Here is a 20,534-nt window from a genome sequence, read left to right as displayed (position 1 = left end):
ACGTGCGCAGCTTAGAGGGAACATTGCTGGGAGGTCAAGACTCATTAGAGCCAGCAAGAACAGCTGACTCCCGGCACATTGTTTTCCACCCCCCAGGGGTCTTTCGCTACCCAGGTTAAACATGATATATAAGTTTCTTAGATCACTTCTAAATGTTAATGTTTAAATCATTTCAGTGTTTTATTTGTTCCTGAGTAAATCGGTTTGGCTGAGATTAAAGTTAAGCTTCATAACTAAACCGTTTTATTTAATATTGAAGTCTTACTTGGAGAGCTGTCAGTATATTTTGAGTTTCACCCTTCATATCCCCTGATGTACAATGTTTTGTTGTTATTTAAACAGCTGACTCTGATGCATTCTCAATCATCCAGGAAAGTAAATCTCCACAAGTTGATTCTGTTGATCAGTGGGTTTTGGTCAGTGGTTGTTGATCAATGGTCATGAGAATTTGCATAATTAAGTTTAAGGAACTGACCTCCCAGCCCATTGTTCCTTCAGTGGGCTGGCTTCAGTCATTATGCACATGTACTGTTTACAAGATTGGGGAAACCTGCAGTCAGCTGAGACTGAAGAAGTCACCTGGATGAGTGACGAAACGTTTCTCCCACAAAACGCTACGTCCAGGTGAACAGAATCAACTTTTGGAGAAGCTGACTCTGAATTAAATCTAACATTAGAAATATTTAAATTCAGGGGGAAACATTTCACCAGGAGCAAAAACAGAATTTTAATACATGCAGATCCTGAAGGCTGCTCCAAAAACCATCAGATTATATTTTAAATATTTGTTCAATTCTCTTCCAAAGCCCATCCGTCTATGTAACATCCCACCTGTTTGTTTTTATTCAAGCATACATGTGTACTATTTTTATTAAAAAAAGATTAAGCTTGTGTTTCTGTCATGTAGTGTTTGCTCTTATTAAATCAAATCAAATCAAATCAAATTCAAATTTTATTTGTCACACACACACAACCATACACAGTATGACATGGGGGTGAAATGCTTGTAGCTGTGCAATGCCCGACCATTAAATGACAGAAAAAAAGTTTTACAGTATTTACAATTTACAGGTCACTACAAAATTTACAAATTAACTTAGAAATTTACAGTAAAAAATGTGCAAATAGCAGAAAGAGATTATAAAGATTATAAAGATTATAAATTATAGGAATTATAGGAAATGTGTGGTGGTGCGTGTGGTGATGTGATGTGATGTGTGTGAGAGTCCAGTCTTATAGTGACGTGTGTGGGAGAGTCCAGTCCTACACCTGGTTCAGGGCCCGAATAGCCTGGGGGAAGAAGCTCCTCCTCATTCTCTCTGTTTTGGCCTTAAGGGAGCGGAAGCGCTTCCCAGACCTCAACAGTGAGAAGAGTCCATTGTTGGGATGGGAGAGGTCCATCATAATCTTCCTGGCTTTGGTCTTGCACTGCTTGGTGTAGATGGACAGCAGGTCAGGGAGCTCTGATTGAATGATGCATTCAGCTGATCGCACCACTCTTTGCAGATCTCGTCTGTCCTGCTTGGTGCTGTTCCCAAACCAGGTGCAGATGTTTACCGTCAGGACGCTCTCGATGGTGCAGGAGTAAAAGTTCTTGAGCACCTTCAGTGGCAGATGGAAGTCTCTAAGTCTTCTGAGGAAGAAGAGACGCTGACGGGCTTTCTTAACCAGGGTGTTGATGTGGCAGGACCATGACAGGTCCTGAGTGATGTGGACACCCAGGTATCGGAAACTGTCCACTCTCTCCACTGGCGTGCCACTGATGATGAGGGGTTTGTAATTCCTCGCCTGCTTTGTAGTGAAGTCCACGATCAGCTCCTTAGTCTTGCTGATGTTTAGGAGGAGGTTATTCTCCTGGCACCAGGTCTCCAGGTTCCTAATCTCCTCCAGGTAGGCCGTCTCGATGTTGTCGGAGATCAGGCCCACAACAACAGTGTCGTCAGCAAACTTGACAATGGAGGTGGTGTCTGATGTGGCTACACAGTCATAAGTGTACAGTGAGTACAGCAGGGGGCTTAAAACACAGCCCTGAGGCGCTCCAGTGCTGAGTGAGATGGAGGGGGAGACTTGTTTTCCCACCCTCACTGATTGGGGTCTGTCTGTGAGGAAGTTGAGGATCCACTGACACAGTGATGAGCTGAGTCCTAGATCCGTCAACTTGGTGAAAAGCTTAGAGGGAATTATTGTGTTGAATGCTGAACTGTAGTCCACGAACAGCATCCTAACATAATTCCCTCTGCCAGTGTCCAGGTGACTCAGGGATGTGTGGAGCAGGTGAGATATGGCATCGTCTGTGGAACGATTAGTCCGGTAAGCAAACTGAAGTGAGTCGATGGTGGCAGGAAGTGAAGAAGTGATGTGATCTCTTATTAGAAAAGCTTATTAGACATTATGAAACAGATGATACGTAGAAGATGATACGAATTTTGCCAAAGTGCTTAAGATACTTTTTTAAATTATCATTTTTTTCCTACTACATCATATGTAATTTTTTCATGTCATGTGTAATTTCCATTGCTAAAAATAATCACAGTTAAATTAAGAGGGGATGGCAGTAAAAACTCTGGAACGGAGATGTCATTAAGTACACAGCTGTTCCAATTGTAGAATGAGCGTGCTGCGCTCTCGCGTAGTCCAAACTATTGAGAATGCGAGAACGGACTTGCATACTTCAGAATTGATAAATGCCCTTGAATATTACTCCAGTGAGTGTCTTTACACAACTCCAGGTTGTGTGTAGTATTTAACTGGAGGTTTAACTCACAGATACACAAAACCCATGGATAAATCATTGGCCCTTTCTCAATTCTCAAGTACGCGAGTACGGACTCGCCGAGAACGCGAGCACGGACTCGCGATTTGTACAATTGGAACACCAGCGTACTTGATGATGTCACAGGTCCGGAGTTTTTACTGCCGTCCCCTCTTAATTTAACTGTGAGTAATATGTTATGAAGCTTAACTTTAATCACAGCCAAACTGGTTTACTCAGGAACAAATAAAACACTGAAATAAACCAAACATTAACATTTAGAAGTGATCTAAGTGACTTATATATCATGTTTAACCTCAGTAGTGAAATCTCTATTTATAAAAATAGTGTACATGTACATACGTGTACATACCTTAATAAAAACAAGCAGGTGAGATGTTAGAACGCTTTTATTTTTATTGTAGTGGACACTCAATACAATAGACAGCTACTGGGGTTTGGGGTTTGTTTAACCTGAGTAGCGAAAAGACCGCGGGGGGGGGAGGGAGGTTGAAAACGATGTGCCGGGAGTCCACTGTTCTCGCCGGCTCTAATAATCCTCGACCTCGCTGTCTGCTATGGAGCTGGCGGGTCACAGACGTCTCCGAAAACGTCGGCGCGCGTTTGGAAATATATGATATCTTGATAAATCGAGCCGATATTTGAAGTTTACACAGCTACATTCTCGCTTGAAAATAACTTAAAAGTTTATTTTGTGACCCAGAAAGAGTAATATTTAAAAGTTTTTAGCCCCGCTCGTCCGCCATTGCCGCGTTTGAGTTTTGGACGAAATGCATTCTGGGATATTTAGCTGTACCAAGTCCACACCACCGATGCATGCTCGATAAAACGGGCGGAGCGAGAACACATCCGGGACTTTTTCGTGTTCTCGGCTTGATGCGTACTTCGAATTGGAACAGTACTTGGTCTCCGACTGATGACGTATCACGAGTACACGAGAACGCAAGTACGCACAAGTACGCATATTGAGAAAGGCCCTGACATTAGACAGGAACATGATCCTTCAAAGTAAAACAGGAAACAAGACACACTTTACTAAGACAGACTTACACTGAACAGAGGGGGCACAGACAAACATGAGGGACAAGGGATCAAAACTAGAAACCATAGAATGAATCACACGAGAACTCGACAAATCCCAAAAATCACACAGAACTAAAAACGCTGCGTCAGGAGACTGGTGTGTAGCACCCACCATTTTGTTGTACAATAAAGAGGTATTCTATTCTAATTACCTGTTTAGGTACTGTCCTCCATGGAGGGGAGGGCAGGGAGTCGATTTTACCAGGACAGCTGTCATGACTGGCCATCGATGGTGATTTTTTGTTTTTATGGGCCGATGATTTTTTTTTTTGTAACAGTATAAACAATGAAAGGTGGTGGATTGGCCAGATGCTGGTTGATGTGAAAAAATAACTCAGTTGTTTGGTGGTGGCTATGGCGGAGCTTCCACAGGGGCAAGCCGGTGGATGAGAGAAAGGGGAGGCAGGAGGAGGAGAGACCCGACGCTGCCGCCGGTCTGAGTGTCAGGTGAACTGAACTTCAGGTAAGAAGTTATGACCTGCAGTCTATCTGGGTCAGATATAAACCAAGTTTAGTTGGAGTTTATTTTCATTGTGATAACTTTTTACAGTCAGTTACAATAACTCGTACTGCGTACTAGCTAGCATGACAGAGTTTCTATACAGCTGGGTGGGTGTTATGATGTTACTGATAGTGAACTTTATTTTATTCATAAGGTTAGTTAGTAGAGTTGCCAAACATCCTGTAAAACACGGAATCGTCTCGTATTCAGAGAAAATATTATGCGTTTCGTGTTGAGCTGAAAAGGGATGCAGTTTCTCCCTTACTTCAGCTAGAATGGAAAAAGACACAAAGCTGGAGTTATTTTGCTGTTACGCTGTCAGCTGCCTCTTCTTCTCTCATTCTCTCCCCCTGCCTCTCCTGTTGCTACTTCATTCATGAAACTGATCAATGATCAGCTGATCAGCTTTTCTCTCTTGTTTATTTATCGCCCACTTTGCGCCAGAAAGAGGAAACCAGCGGATGTCGCACTAAACAACAGCAGCATGTTTAAGCTTGATCAGCTGTTGTTAGAATTTATTTAATATTAATTTCTAGTATCAGCTGATGTTTGCTGGAGCCACAGCTGTAAAGCTGCTGGTCATGATATCGGTTTGTATATGTGGTGAGAGGGAAACATGAAGATGAAACCAGGAGATGTCCTTACTGAATCATCAGAGCTGAACAGGTGATGGAGAAACAGGTTTACCTTTTAGGTGACATGAATGAGTTGAAGGGAAGTTATGAACTGTTTCTGAGAGACAAATAACCCCAGGATCCTTTTCTATGTAGCTGACAGCTGGTAACTGTGCAGGGGCGGGTCTAGCAAAGTGTTGCCAGGGGGCCAGGTAGGGCATTAACAGGGAAAGGGGGGCACAAAGAAATACTTTTCTTTCTTATTCTCATTTAAAATGTCTAGCTTTTAAAAAATAATTATCTGAATCTTACAACAAACGATTGATAGATTGATGCATATATACCATCAGAACAGTGTACATCACTGTCACAACAGCTTTTGTTTTCATTCAAAGGCTTTATGATTTTTCCTATAATGGTGGACCGGTCAGTCAAAACACCTGGGCTGATTTTTTTGTCCCAGTCCAGCCCTGTATCTGCAGTCTGCTGTTACCTACATCTTCCTATTCAGAAGGCAGAATTTCTGAATTCTGAGTACAATTGAAAGCACCACAACTGCAGTTTTTGTGTTGGATGTAAAAAGCGCACATGACGCTGTGATGTAGGCTAGAATCATGGCGGCGGTTAATGACGGTCCAGGTGTGGGATTTCTCTCGTGGAAATGTGCACATTATTTTTTCCTTTCTATTGGTAGGTGGCACAGTGCACTTGTGGCAAGTAAGCAAGCTAGAAGACTGGCAAAGTTATGGAAGCAACACATTAACAACAGAATTCTGAGTAAAACCAAAGTTACTTTCCCTAGTAACTAGTTACTTTGAAAGTAACGAGTAACTGAGTTAATTTTGAAAGAAGTAACTAGTAATGTAACTAAGTTACTATTTAAAGTAACTTACCCAACAATGGTGTCAGGTGATCCAATTTCCCTACTGCTGTGCAGAAAAACAATTTCAAGTAAAATTCAACAGCTTTATGACAATGAAAATCAAGCAAACTTAGGCTGTATGCCAATTCAGGGTCTGCAGCCTTGAAGGCCACATTTTAAGGCCGATTACGTCACACTGACGTGATGAAGGCTGTCCCAATTCGAAGGCTGCTCAAAATGCGGCCGACAAATGCGTCCTTCATTTCCCTGAATTTGAAGGATGGGTCAGTGTAGCCTTCATGGCCCAACATATCCCAGAATTAATAGTGCGGCGGTAGGTGTGGATAATTTTGCCAAAAAAAAAAACGGTGGGTGGCTGAAGCAGGGCGGCCAAAGAGTAAACTTTTAAAAGCAAGTACTGAATATTATGTCACTTATTTATGTGCAAATGTTAAATAATGAAGAACGCTAAAATATGACTGTAGGCTACATGTTGGCAAAGTTATGTGACATTAGTGATGTTTGCACTTTCAGCGGTAACTTGGTTTTAGAGCCTTTACTTTAAAATATACTCCGTTCAATAGTCGACCATAATCCTACAGGGAATCTGATGATTTTATGGATAATTAAAGTCAGTCATATATGCACAAACACAACAAGCTGAAAGTCAGTGATGCTGCTCGGTTTGCAGTCCTGAATATCACGGCACAAGCAGGATTCACTGCACTGTTAATGTTAGCTATGTTATATTGCTGCCTCTGTTCGGTGGTGTCGAGCCAAACGGACTTTAACGTGTGTTTGAACGAGCTGACGGTTCACTCGTTAAGCTGAAAGAAAGATGCTTTAATCACAGGAGTCACACATGTGTCCACTGTACCATCTGGGAACTCTTCTTGTTTAGCACTCGTAATAACACAAACACTAAATCCTCCTTCTCTGGTGCTGTTGTGTAGCAGTGTGTACACCTGAGACTGTCACCTGTCTGTCTGTCCTGCACTCTCTCTCTGTTTCTTTCTCTCTGATTGTGGAATAAAAGTATGAACATTCATTTATAAGTTACACTTGTGTTTGAATCCTGCAGCTTATCACACATTTGATTTCCATGTGTGACAACTGCAAGTGTCCAGAGTGAGGACAGACTGAGGGACCCACTGCTGCACATCATCTGTGAGGCTTTGCACCCCTGATGATCCACCAGGACAAACTCAGCAGTGTGTGAGGAAGAGGAGGAGGAAGAGCCAGCAGCAGCTGACAGATGGAGAGAATAGACAGACTGTTCCCTGTTTGTGAAGGACTGCTAGGAAAGTTTAGAATCACTAATTGTCTGTCCTGAATCAGTCTTATTAGGTAATGTTCAAATAATCTTATCCTCCCAGTGTTTTCAGTGTGGGAGAAAGTACTCAGGGCCTTCAAGTTACACACTATGAAAGACAGCACCAAGTTTAACATTCAGAAACCTAAAGTATGTATCAGCAGCAGAATGGACCTAAAATAAATGTTTGTTTCAGTTCTATGAAGCTTTGAGTATTTTGCATTAGTAGCACTGCTGTGTTTGTTGCATCATATTGCTGTAATTGTTTATTTGCTTTATATATTCTGAGGTAAGTTGATCTATAGTGTTACATCATATTCTATAAGGATGTTATGTGTTTGTATACTTTCTGCCCAGTTTGACCCATTTAGCAGAAGTCAGCCTGTTTAAGGCTCTGATATCTATTCTGTATGACTTAAAGCAGTTATGACATGGTCTGATTTTCTCACCCAATAAAGGAACATTCAATATATCAGTCTACTCTTCATTCTATCAGACACAGTTATCACAGCTTGTACATTTGCTTTTTACACATATATGTAAGCATTGAGCCAAATTTAATAATGCCAACATATTAAAAGAACAATATTTGTCTCTTATATATTATGCTGTCCTCGCCCTGAGTCTCTTAGTTTCACCAGCTAGACAGCGAGATAACGATGCTCCAATAACCAGACTTATTTTCCCTTTTGCGCTGATTTATTGAAGAATGGCCTCTGACCATTGCCTTCTCTTTGACCATTGTAAAACTGAAAGTACAAAATATTGTATTAGCTAACTAACATTGTAAACTAGCTTGTTACACTCTTACTGCAAGCTAACAAGATGAAACTTTCAAATGTACAAATTATCGTACCATTTTTACACAAAACAAAAAACAATAATTATTTTATCGTCACTCATACTTACAGACATATCTTGTCCAAGGCAACAACATTTTAAGGTCCGTATTAGCTTAGAACGATAACATTTCGGCATCACTTCTCGCCATCTTAGATTTCTTCTTCACATTCTCATTTTTTCCCTTCCCAAAGTAACCAAACCCATATTACAAAGAAGCCACTAGAGGGAGCTCTAGGGCAGTTTACAACTATATTATCCAGTTTAAGTTATAAAAGGCAGAATATATATGATACATCTATATAAACACTGTCAAAGATACTTGTCTTTGAGTGAAGATTTAAGGTGAAAGGAAATATAAATAACTGCAACTTGAATATTTACTGAAGCTCAGTAACTAATTACTTCCCCAAAAAGTAATCCCATTACTTTACTGATTACTTATTTTCAAAAGTAATTAGTTACTTTTTAAAAACACGATTTACAACCTGAATAGGTGATAAAGCGATAGATCTTTCAGCCCAATTCTACTTTTTCTGCATAATCCATCATACAAAATCTAATCAAATGGAAAAGTCCCTTTTTAAAACTTGTTTTATTAGTTTTAATCTTTTAACTTTATGCATCAAGCAAAAATGTAATTATATGCAACATTCTCTGACTGGAAGAAATTTGTTTAATATTTAAACCTATTTTCTGCACATTCCAGCACATGAAATAAAATATTTTTTTGTGTTTACACTCAGTCTTTCAAATAGATGCAAGTGAAACACAACAGAAAATAAATAAAATCAAAGACTCAGTGGTCCTGTTGCTCTATTTTCATCTGTATAGCAGGCGGAGGTTTGCCCTGGTGCAGGTGTGCCGCAGCGGTCAGTGGAAGAATCCGCGAGTTTGTCTGTGAATTTCCCATTACATCTAGCGCACTCGGTGCTTGCTCGGAAGTTATGGGGTTTTTTGCTGTAAAAAGAAGTTTTCTTTCAATGTTTTTGTCACTTTTTACTGGAATCAAACTCAAAGTAAGGTCAGTACTTCCACGCTTTAAACGCTGCACGCTCATACTCTCTCCTGCACTCGATATATTATCCATTGTTGATCTGCACACAGCTGTTGCCACGAAGTCGCACTGGCTTACATCATTGTCATGAGACACTCACAAAAGAATCACAGTTTTAGTAACGCAGTAACGCAGCGTGCTGAAAGTAACGGTAACCTTCTCAGTCTTCCAAGGCAGACCCTGAAGTGGGATACAGTCTTAGATGCATTACAGACAGCCCTGCTAATATAGAGGAACCACACCAGAAGCAAACAAGACTGGGGCGACAGAAAGAGCCATTCATACAGGATGTTTCCACACGGCCGAATTCAACACTGGGTAGGGTTTCTCGTCTACTAAAGAATCAAGAGTCTGTTTTTGCTGCTTTAGACAAACAAAAGCACAAGCTAGTCATTTTAACACCATCAGAGCTGGTAAAACACCAAAACCTGGCGACTGTACTTGAGCCATGCAGGTAAATAAAACTATTCTTTAACTTATTGTTACTGTTTCTTCAAAAAGTTCTATAGTTGACAGTTATTGTGTAAATCAATAATGACTTTCTTGAACTGTCGCAGGTTTGTGAGCTTCTTGAAGGACAGACATATGTCTCATGTTCAGTGGTTTTACTTGCCTTCTGCCACCTGCATCACACCATGGAGGTCTCCAATGATGACTTAAACTACATGGTGAAATTTAAGACTGCATTCACAAAGTACCTATCCCAATGTGTATCAGTGGGTCAGGATAGCTACTGTGCTTGACACACGCTTTAAGGATTTGTCTTACAAGGGGAGAGTGAGAAGAGGTTTGGACCAGCCTTGAGGCCCAGCTGCAGGAACAGTGTAAAGATGCCACCACAAAAGGAGCCAGCAAAGACAAAGAGCCTCCTCCTCTCGTCATTGTCTTCAGACTCTGCACAAACTCAGGGCCCTGTTAGACAGGGATTCCTCATCTGAATCTTCTGCTCTGTCATTTCTGTCCCATGTGAAAGACTGCTCTCACTTGCAGGTCACATAGTAGCAAAAAAAGAACTGCCTTGAGCTCTGAAAATGTGAACAGGCTAGTTTGTCTAAGTAACTGGCTGAATGAGACGGACAGTAAATAAGCATGCACAAACACAGAAATGGAAATGAAAAAGAGAGTAGCATGACAATGCAGCGTGTGATCTGGACACAAGCGATGGAGGCACAACTTGTAGAGCTTTGGCAAGCTCATCCTAGCCTTTTCAATCTGGCCTCACAAAATGATCACGACCGCACCAACCGTGAAAAGAGTTGGATGGACATTGCTGCTCAATTATGTTTTTCATCAGCAATTTAGCAAAGTTGATGGTGATGATGGTGTGTGTGTGTGTTAGTGAAAGACAGAGAGGGAGAGCGAGAGACAGATTTTGTGTTACATATTAGCTTTGTAATATAAGCTTAGGTAACACTTTATTACCAAGTTCAAATTTGGATGCAAAATGTGAGCACTCTGTGATTCTGTTGTACAGTTTGAGCAGGAGCTGAATAACGCAACTGGGGAAAAATAAATAAATAAATAAAAAAAATCGCAGTGTATGCCCAGCTTAGCTCCACAAAGAAAATGAGCTAATAGGAAATACCATTTTTTATCAATACATCTGGAATTTAAGAATACCCTGAAATATTTGGTTATACATGATGGATAATATTTCATAAATATCTTTTTGGAGGAAAAGAGGTTAAATGATTTAAATGAACAAAAGATAAAAAGGAAATTCACTCTTCTGCATTGTTTGTGTAGAATGCAAACTTGTTGACTGTGACTGTATATGTTGTTGACGATTTGTAAGGAGGAAATAAAGATCCCAGTTGTTCACTTCCGAGACAACCCCCTTTTATAAATCTCTAAATCAAAACCACCTCAATGTCTAGGATCTCTATTGAGATTGATATTGTACTGGTCCTGACTAGAGTCACTACATATACCAGATATTATTTTGTGTATAAAATCAGTGAATAGAGGATAAGAGTCCTGGGTTTATATGTTTTATTAAAATGGTTTCCTGGCCTCAAAATGTCTTTTATCAAAGCACAGCTGCTTCAAAATAAGAATGTTTTTGAAATTTGACTAAGACATTAATACATTTCCTCTCTTTATGAATCTTTAAAGAAACACATACACCAAAAACAAAATAGTAGACACAGAAGTTTGTTGTTTCATCTCTTATTCAGACTTGTGCACCCTTAAGCGCTCTCTGAAATGGCATGAATATAAAAAAAATCTGCCAACAATTAACAGCATAAATATAACTTGTAAATAAAAAAAATAAAAAAAATCAACGGAGCCAACAACAACATACTACAGCACAAGTGTACCTGACAGGCCTGCTTGGCAAACAGAAATATTTTTATATAATAATAATGACAATAATGTATTCTTAATTGTTCCCTGTGGGGAAATTCCTCCCTGCATTTTACCCATCCACTCAGTGAAGCAGTGGGCAGCCACTGGGCGCCGGGGGAGCAGTGTGTAGGGACAGTACCTTGTGCTCAGGGATACCACAAGGTAGCCGTTCAGTGGATTTGAATCCACGACCTTCCGATCATGGGGCCACCACTCTACCTACTGAACTATCTCTGCCCCTGCAAAATACTCACATTGATTTACAAGAGAAGTGCTGAGGGTTCAGTTTAATCAAGTATTCCAACATGAGTACACATGTTTAACTAACCTGAGTTAAATATGAGTCAAGAAGTTTAGATTCTTCACCATCTGTATGACAGCTTTCGACTGACAAACCTGATATTTTAACATCTCAAGTCTTAACATTAAGGGTCCCTTTTATCTTAGGTAAATTTAATTTTGCATTTCTTATTATTTATCAATTTTTGTTAGAGCTACAATTATCTTAATCTGCTATGATGAAAACAAACCATCACTGTCCCTATTAATAACATAAATGTCAGAGAAAGTTTGGTCAGCAAATTATTTATAGAGCTGCACACTTTTATGTAAGAAAACATATCACAATGACATGAAGTCATTTTGACAAAAGTCAAAATGTGTTCTTCTAACAATATCTGAGTAAGACAGCATAATTACTGTTAAAGTCATATTTGGAAGCACGTTTTGATTACTTTAAGCTTAAAGTTAGGCAACTACAGTAAAACCTTGTACTTTGGTGCATTTAAAAGTGGATTTCTTGAAACATCTTCATGTCATTAGCAAAGCTTTCAAATGCAGCTCAGATCTGTACTGAAAATGGGAAAGGAGTAAGAAGTCAGGAGGAGCAATGTCCTGAGCCAAGACGAAGAAGAGTTAACTCAAACCAACTTGTTCTCCTGTCCTGATTAAAATCTCAGATGTATCAAAGGGGGGAAAAAACAGATTTAAAGTACCACCACTTCACACTTTTGAAGGTTGTTTAGAATCAAGAGCACTTTACACCACACCAAGTTGTCCATTCTCTCTTCTTTGTGAACCTGCAGGAAGGAAATCAAAATATTCAAGAAGCACACAACTACACTGGTCACCCACTGAATGGAGCAAACAAAGTATTTATCTTCTTTGACATAAATCAAAAGGTTAAGACCTAACATCAGGGAGTCATGAAGAATTTGTGATATTATAGTACAGTAGTAAAACTCACCTTTCTTCACACAGTGTTTTTTAAATGTAAGCCCAGCCACAACACCAACAATAACACCAATAACACCGATGAGTGCAGCAGCCCATACGGGGAGCCCTGAAGAAGAAGAGAAAAAAAATTCCAACTGTGACTACATGTCAGCAACAAACAGCAGGTTTAAACAGCGACCTGAGTGATGTCAGCATAGATAATTCTGTGAAGGAGATGTTCTCACGTCTTAGTGGGTGATGCCATTGACTAGCCAATCAGTGGCATCCAGTCTGTTGACATCACATTTTCGACACTTGCTTGGAATCTTGACTAAGTAGGTACGAGAAAAAAACAACAACCCTTAAATCTCTGTGTGGCGGGGGCGTGGTCTCTGACCTGCTGCAGAGGAGGGGTGATGCAGTGTGCTCACGGGGTGGAGCGAAGAGCATGTGTGCCTGGGCAGGGGATTAACGTGGACTTGTGTTTTTTGTTGTCAGTGAGAAGCAGAGAGGCAGAAGGCAGCAGTGAGCCACCAGGGGAGTTTCTGTGTCCCAGGCTGAATGGGCAAAAACCACAGTGTATTTGTGTGTGGCAAGTAAAAGGGCTGCTACCCAGTTTAACCATCTTGTGTGGCGTATGCTTTGGAGAAGAGTTACGTGTGACACTCTAACTTTGTCTTAGTTGCATTTTCATGGAAGCTTCATCTGGACAAACATATTTATCACCTCACTGAAACGTGTAAAATGAATAATTACAGGTTTATATTATCCTGCAATCCAAAATCTTCAAATTGGATTAATATCATTTTCATCATCATCATAACAAATTATTAGAGTCAGACAGTGTCCTATCTTTTAGCTTCATTATAATTTTAATTGAAAAATAAAAACAGTAGAACCAAAGTTGTATCCCCCGTATTAGTGCCCTTATTTTCTTCCACATGTGTGACTGTAACATTGCTAGGTTTTTACATTTTTTCCCTCCATCTAATCTGCCGAGTTATCACTAAAACACTCAGTGGTACATTTGGCTCAATGAGTTTGTTTTCTTTTCACTTGTGGTTTAGAACAAATAATTGTTTGTCATGATCTTATTTCCTAAGGATGTCTTTTTATGTCTTTAACAATTGTGTCACACCAGCTTTTTCTAAATTGATCACTAAATTATTGTGAAGTGTATGAGATTACTGTAAGTGTGTTTGAGTGATTTCACAGAAGAAATGTCTTTCATGTCATTTCATATGGACTCATTCCTCCTCTTACAACCGCATCATTAAAGCAGAGTCTGAGAGCCTCAGTAAGAGTCTGACTCTCATAGCAGTTTCAAGGCTGACGATGAAGCTGCTTTCTCTTCCTGTAACCTGTGAGCAGTACAGGTGACAGTGCAGGTCTTTTCAGTGACCTGTTTAGTAAGAAGGATGTTTACAGCCTAGTCCTAACAAAACATTTCAGGTTTTAGAAAAGCACTGAAAAATATGCATAATATACATATTTTAAATCACTTTAAGTGATATATTGTATAACGGGTCTCTTGATTATGGCAGTTTTAGTCAATATTGAGCTCATGATTGTTTGACACAATTATATAAAGACTCAGGAAAAACTGTGGAAGTTTATAAAAGGAGAAACTTTTGTTTTAAATTAAGTGAATTTCTTTGAAGGTTAACCCTAAAAAGTCTCAGTCGTCATCAGTGACCTTAACCCTCAGACTATTAGAATGTGATTTAAAACAACAACACCAACAACAACAACAACTAATTAAATACCACCAAAATAATCACAGATCGGGCTGCCTGGCATTAATGTCATCCCCTCCCTCCAACCAGAGGCTGTTCTGTTGCCCCCTTGTGTCTCTCCCCATTTCTCTCCTGCTCCTCTCTCCTTCTTCTGTGCTCACTGGATCTGGTTGTCTGTGGTTCTCGGTGGTGGGGGCTCGCCCAGTGTGCCTCTCCTGGTGGCTCCATGGGGAATGGTATGCCAAGGTCTGATGGCTTTGGGAACTTCCTCTTCTTTCTTTTCCTTTCCCCTTGATCTAACCCCCTGTGCTGTGCCCAGTCCTCTAGAGTTGGGTGGAAACCTTCCACTCTCTCAGGAGGTGGCGAGCCGGATGGGCACTCTGTGGGCTGGGTCATTCTGTGCCACTTGTGCCTTGGTTGCGCCTGTTGGATCTTGGGAGGTGCCTTGAACACTGGTGGAGGCCTTCTTGCATGTTTCTAGCTTGGCATGCTGGTGCCCACTGCGACTTGGTCTTTGCTGTAGGTTGCGACCACTTGGAGTTGTGTGGGTTTCTGTCACAACTCTGTGTGTTTGTGTTCAGGCTCTGATAATTTGGATGGCAACCAACATGAGCCACCAAACTACTTGCTGTTTTGTCTGTCCTTGCTTGAGTGTTTGGTTTCTGGATTTCATGGTGGTGTATTTTGCCCTCTTTGATGGTAGATGGTTTTTGAGGATATTGGGGGTGAGATGTTTGTGAGGACCTGCGCACATATTCACAGGGGACAGACGGGTTGACTGATGTCTCACGCTTTACCGGCTGGCTTATATAACATTTCAGTTTGCTAATACTTTCTTTCTTCCTTGCTTAATACTTAAGCCCCCTCCCTCTCGGCCCCATGATGCTGCCATCACCATGCTTCACTATAGAGATGGTGTTGGTCAGGTGATGAGTGATGCCTGGTTTCCTCAAGACATTATTTTTCAGGCCAAAGTGTTTAATCTTGTTTCATCAGACCAGAGAATTTTGTTTCTCGTGATCTGAGAGTCCTTCAGATGCCTTTTGGCAAACTCCAGGCAGGCTGTCATGTGACTTTTACAGGGCTTCTGTCCAGTGTTGGGAAGTGTCAGATTATAATATTATTTTATGCCATGTTAGACCCTTAATTAAAGATGGTGAATTATTATGTAGTTTTAGTTTGCATTATTCTCCTGAATTAGAAGAAGGTGATAACTATTGCATTTGTTAAACTGATTTGCATTACATTAGACTGCTGATTTATTGTGAATGAATGATATTGTTTTATGATGCATTATACTGCTGAGTTATAAGAAATACTGTTTGCAGAAAGTCATCGCCTTATTTGTCTGATTAGAAGAGAACAGAACACACTGGAGTTTTCTGCCCCATCTCAGCAGGAGCAGATAAACAGGGAGCCAAGGTCGTAGCTTAGGCACTGTGTGAGAGAAAGAATGTGAATGTTTAGGCTTTTATGATTAGGTGGGGCCACTAGAGGCTATAAGAGTTTGATCAATGCTCCACCATTTTGAGATCTGATGCTGTCTGCGTACGGTGTCCATCTCCCACGCGTGTGATCATTAAAATCATCGTTTGACTCAACCCGGCCGGACCAGTGTTGTTATTGTGGTTTTTCCTCTTGTATCCATCCCCAATATTTGAATCCGTAACAGAAGGTTACTTTTGAAATGTATTCCACTACAGATTACAGAATACATGCCCCAAAATGTATTCTGTAACGTATCCCGTTACGTTACTCAATGAGAGTAACGTATTCTGAATACTTTGGATTACTTAATATATTATCATGCTTTTTTACAACTAATGAATGTCCTGTTCCTGTGTGATTCATTACTATTACTGAAGGCTACTCAATAGCAACTAGATTTTTAAATCTTAATATAAATGAGTAACAGTAGGTGGACATTAGGTAAGGCTGCAGTTTTTGCAGCGATCTCGTATAGAAAACTATTCCGCGCGTATATAAAACAGGTCCGCGGCTCCGAACCGTAGTAAAGGGACCTCTGGCTAACACGTCGGTTTCCGTGTTGGGTTCATAGCCGAAAACTAGCTTTGTTGTCTTGGTCAACTTTGCTGGCGAGAGACAGAGAGGCGTTGAAAGGCTGCTCCAATGGAACTTATTGTTTCGGAGGAAAACAGGAACACAGTGTACAGTCGAGTCTTAATAGCTTACTTACAACTGGGCTCATCAGGCTCTCTGTTTGGCTGCAGTGGTTATTATTATATTTACATGCTTCCAGCTCCCGTTTCTGCTCGATGACAACTGGTACTTTTCCACTCGCCTTTTTCTCCCTCCCTGGCTCATAGATACATAACGTGTATGGCAGTCCATTCTCCCTGCAGTACAGACTACACTGCCCATGAGGCTACATTCTTTAGGGCTATGCCTGTAACACTCTGCTATTGCCTTCATATTAAATCATTTTAAAAAATATTTCTTCTCTTCATTATGAGACTGGAGATTGAGACACAGGCATTTGAGCCTCTTAATGCGTGTTTTGTTTGGGTTTCCACCGGTGTGGAATTACAAAAAATAGAGAGGGCATAGCCTAACATATGAAACAGGAAAAGACCGCCGTGTAATCCATTTATTTCAACAAAGTAACTGTATTCTGAATACCACCCTTTTAAACGGTAACTGTAACGGAATACAGTTACTCATATTTTGTATTTTAAATACGTAACGGCAGTACATGTATTCCGTTACTCCCAAACACTGCTTCTGTCTGGCCATTCTACCACATAGGCAATGTTCCCTCTAATTTTTCATGTGTCTGAGCAAACACACAAACTCCCTGAGCGATCCCTTGGACCACTGTGAGCGACATCAGACGTGTGCACTGTGGTCACGCCAGCATCGAATCCATCCAAGTTACATGGTTCATTAAAATAATCAAATTACAGCATTTACATTTATGTTAGACTACTTTTAATTAACTGCTTTAGCCCACTTACAATGAAAATGTAAAAAAAAAAAAAAATTCTTGTTCATGACCTGTGTAGTATGTTAACACTATTGGAAGTAAAAATAACTTGAACTCCAATTTTAAAAACACAACTTTTTTTTTTTTTATATAAAGCTGGTACAAGGGGCCGCTCAGGGAGTTTGTGTGTTTGCTCAGACACATGAAAAATTAGAGGGAACATTGATAAGGACGCTGTCATAGCCTGTCAACGACGTTGATTAGCTGCGTATATACGAATGTGAATCGCATTATTGGCTGGACTATGGGATAAGGTGGCATCGTTCTAAGATTATTTTTGTGCGCAACGCAGATTTTCTGTGCGCAGAGACCGTGCCAGCAGTGTGCAATTGCGCACGCGCGCAGCTTAGAGGGAACATTGCTTATAGATGTGATTGATGAAGTGCTGCAGAAATGTTTCTTCTTGAAGATTTTCCTCTCCACAGAGCAATGCTGAAGCTCTGCCACTGACAGATGACTGATGCCTCTGTGCTCACTGGGTCCTTCAGTGCTGCAGTCACTTTTTTCTACCCTTCTACCAAATTTTCATTTTTCTTATTGAATTGAAAAATTAATTTAATCCATTTTGGAATAAAGCTGTAACAGGACAAAATTTGGAACAAGTGAAGTGAGACAAAGTTTTTAGAATCACTTCATTTATAACTCAGCACCATAAAGTCTCATCTGTTATAAAGTTTAAATTACATTTAAATTAAATGTTAAGGTTTTTCTGACATTGTTATAAAGGTATTTGAGGCTGAGTAAATGTTGATATATCATACAGCATTAAATTATAATGACTGGTGCCCTAATGTTGTGACCCACACAACACACAAAGTTACTGAAATCTATTAACTCCTTTGCACAACATAAATATGGCATTCTGAACAAATCCAACAAATAATAATATGATAAATGGTAAACCTGCACTGTGATTTCTGTAAAGGGATCCATCTCTGATTTTACACATGGAAATATGCAGGTCCTGAGCAGTGTCACTCTGCCTGTAAAAACTGCTGTAGAACATATTCTGTCGCTCAGGAGAAGCTGTGTATAATCTTTAAATAAAGTCAGAATAAAGCCATCAGTGTTTTGTCTCCTTCTGAAGAAGTCAGTGAAGCAAATCAAATATAAAACTGACAGTTGCAAATTCCGTTTTTTAAAGTCATTCTTCTTCGACTTTATAATTTCTGCTCACTTTGCACTCCTGTCAGTATCACTCCCTAATTATCTTTTTACATTTCTAGCCTTCATTAATCTAAAAGCCTGTGCCGCATAACTTGTAATTTCATTTGGCGAAGCAAATTAAAAATTTTTAAACAACAAATATTTCTCCTGTACTTCCTTCTAAAAAATTAAACATTACATTATTCGATTTTTTTTTTAAACTTTACCATGACTTCTTTATGTTCCTAACAGATCTTTTTGTGTGACTTATTGTGCTGGTTCCTGGAGTTGGGGGGGATTTTTTTTTTTTTGTCGTTTACCTTGCTGACTGGCTGGTATTTTGGACTTTACCTGAGGGTGGTTGATCCGTCTTTTCTGTGGAAACAGTACAAAAAGTTTCTCATTAGACAAGTGTAACAGACAGTGATGCATACACATCAGAAAACAACATGAATTTGAGAAAACAAATTGTGTAAAATGGTGACCAAACCTTTCCAACATAAATGTTCATGATTAAATAGATGAGGCGGCTCATAAAAATACTTTTCATTTACTACACTTACTCCAAATAGTAGCAATTATTTCAGTTTAGGTAACAAGCTACATGTAAAGGTTGGCTACAATAGGTGACACCGGGAGCCCATGGCACATCCATGTTTTTCTCTGTAGAAACCTTGTTGTATTTAAAATATGTGGTGGTAAGGCAGAGGTCTAACAGTGTGCAAATCTAATCAGGGATGAAGCTGGTTCTGTTTTCTAAAAAGCTGTCTTGTTGTAGTCATTTTCTGACAGTCTCCACTGCCTCAGTTGTAGGTATGTATGTGAAGAGAGAGACTACATCAAAGGAGATTAGTTTCATCATGATCCATCATCTTGAGTTTTTAATGTGATGGGGCATGTTCCTCACGAGGGGAGCTAGGATAGTGGTGAGGTGCTTGGAAATTTTGCAGTTAGCTGAGTTAATATTGCTAACAATGGGGCAACACTGGCCAGAAAAAAATCCCTCCAAATTGGAGTCTATTAGATAGATATGATACAAACCACTGCATGCACAGCAAAGAAGGTCAGAGATCAACTAGGGAGAAAGACAAAGTCAGCCCTTATGTTGTAGGTTTATCAGAGAAACTCCGGAGATTCTTCTCCAAGCACAACATCCCAGTGTACTTCAGACTCAGCCACACACTCAGACAAAAACTGGTTCATCCAAAAGACAAAACTCCTAAACACAAACTTAAGAACGTAGTGTATGGTGTACAGTTTAGCAAGGAGTACTCAGATCTCTAGACAGGGGAAACCAAACAGCCACTCCATAAATGTATGGCACAACATAGAAGAGCCACCTGGACAGAACAAGAATCGGCTGCATCTAAAGATCAAAGCATCTACATGAATGTTAAAATCACCCACTTTACTTTATCTGAGCTCAGAACTAAATCAGATAAAAAGTCTGAGAAATCAGAGAGAAACTCTGTGTAAGGCCCAGGTGGACGATAGATGATAACAAGTAAGACTGGTTTCTGAGTTTCACAGCTGGGGTGGACGAGGCTAAGCATCAGGCTTTCAAATGAATTAAAAGTCTGTCTTGGTCTTTGGTTGATTAACAGGCTGGTGTAAAAACTTGCTGCCACACCGCCCCCTCGGCCTGTGCTTCGAGGTTTCTGGTAGTTAGAATGACTCGGGGGTGTTGATTCATTCAAACTAACATAATCATCCTGCTGCAACCAGGTTTCTGTAAGGCAGAGTAAATCGATTTGTTGATCAATTATTAAGTCATGTACTGACAGAGACTTGGAGGAGAGAGACCTAATATTTAATAATCCACATTTCACTGTTTTACTTGTTGGTTCAGTTTTCTTATGTTTAAGTTGGTTTGTGCAGATTTTTAATTTTATTTTGTCTGTTTGGGAACTGACACAGTCTCTATGGAGATGGGTTTTTTTTTTGGGGGGGGGGGGGGGGGGGGGGGTAGCAGGAGGAGAGAAGCTGCAGAGAGGCGTGTAAGACTGCAACTCTGCTTCCTGGTCCCAACTCTGGTTAGTCA

The 20,534-nt window shown here is 40.1% G+C and overlaps 1 protein-coding gene across 3 annotated transcripts in view; it reads right to left on the bottom strand.

Moving 5' to 3' along the window:
- LOC146387779 (butyrophilin-like protein 1) overlaps window positions 1-20,534 on the bottom strand; it is a 413,480-nt gene that overhangs the window by 385,183 nt on the left and 7,763 nt on the right. The window contains exons 4-6 of one of the 3 annotated variants that reach the window (XM_084929611.1): window positions 18,845-18,868; window positions 12,639-12,734; window positions 12,399-12,471 (exon numbers count right to left, since the gene is read on the bottom strand). In XM_084929611.1, the coding sequence (XP_084785737.1) occupies window positions 12,431-12,471; window positions 12,639-12,734; window positions 18,845-18,868 (161 nt within the window). In that variant the 3' untranslated portion in view covers window positions 12,399-12,430. Of the gene's footprint in view, window positions 1-11,020; window positions 12,472-12,638; window positions 12,735-18,844; window positions 18,869-20,534 lie in introns of those variants that run through there. The other 2 variants (XM_084929610.1, XM_084929613.1) reach the window with 2 other exon arrangements.

This window comes from Perissodus microlepis, chromosome 5, assembly GCF_051167445.1.
Source record: "Perissodus microlepis isolate ML-2025 ecotype Zambia chromosome 5, ASM5116744v1, whole genome shotgun sequence".
Lineage (NCBI taxonomy): Eukaryota > Metazoa > Chordata > Actinopteri > Cichliformes > Cichlidae > Perissodus > Perissodus microlepis.
The sequence above is the reverse complement of the archived record's forward strand: the minus strand, read 5'-3'. Positions and strand labels throughout refer to the sequence as shown.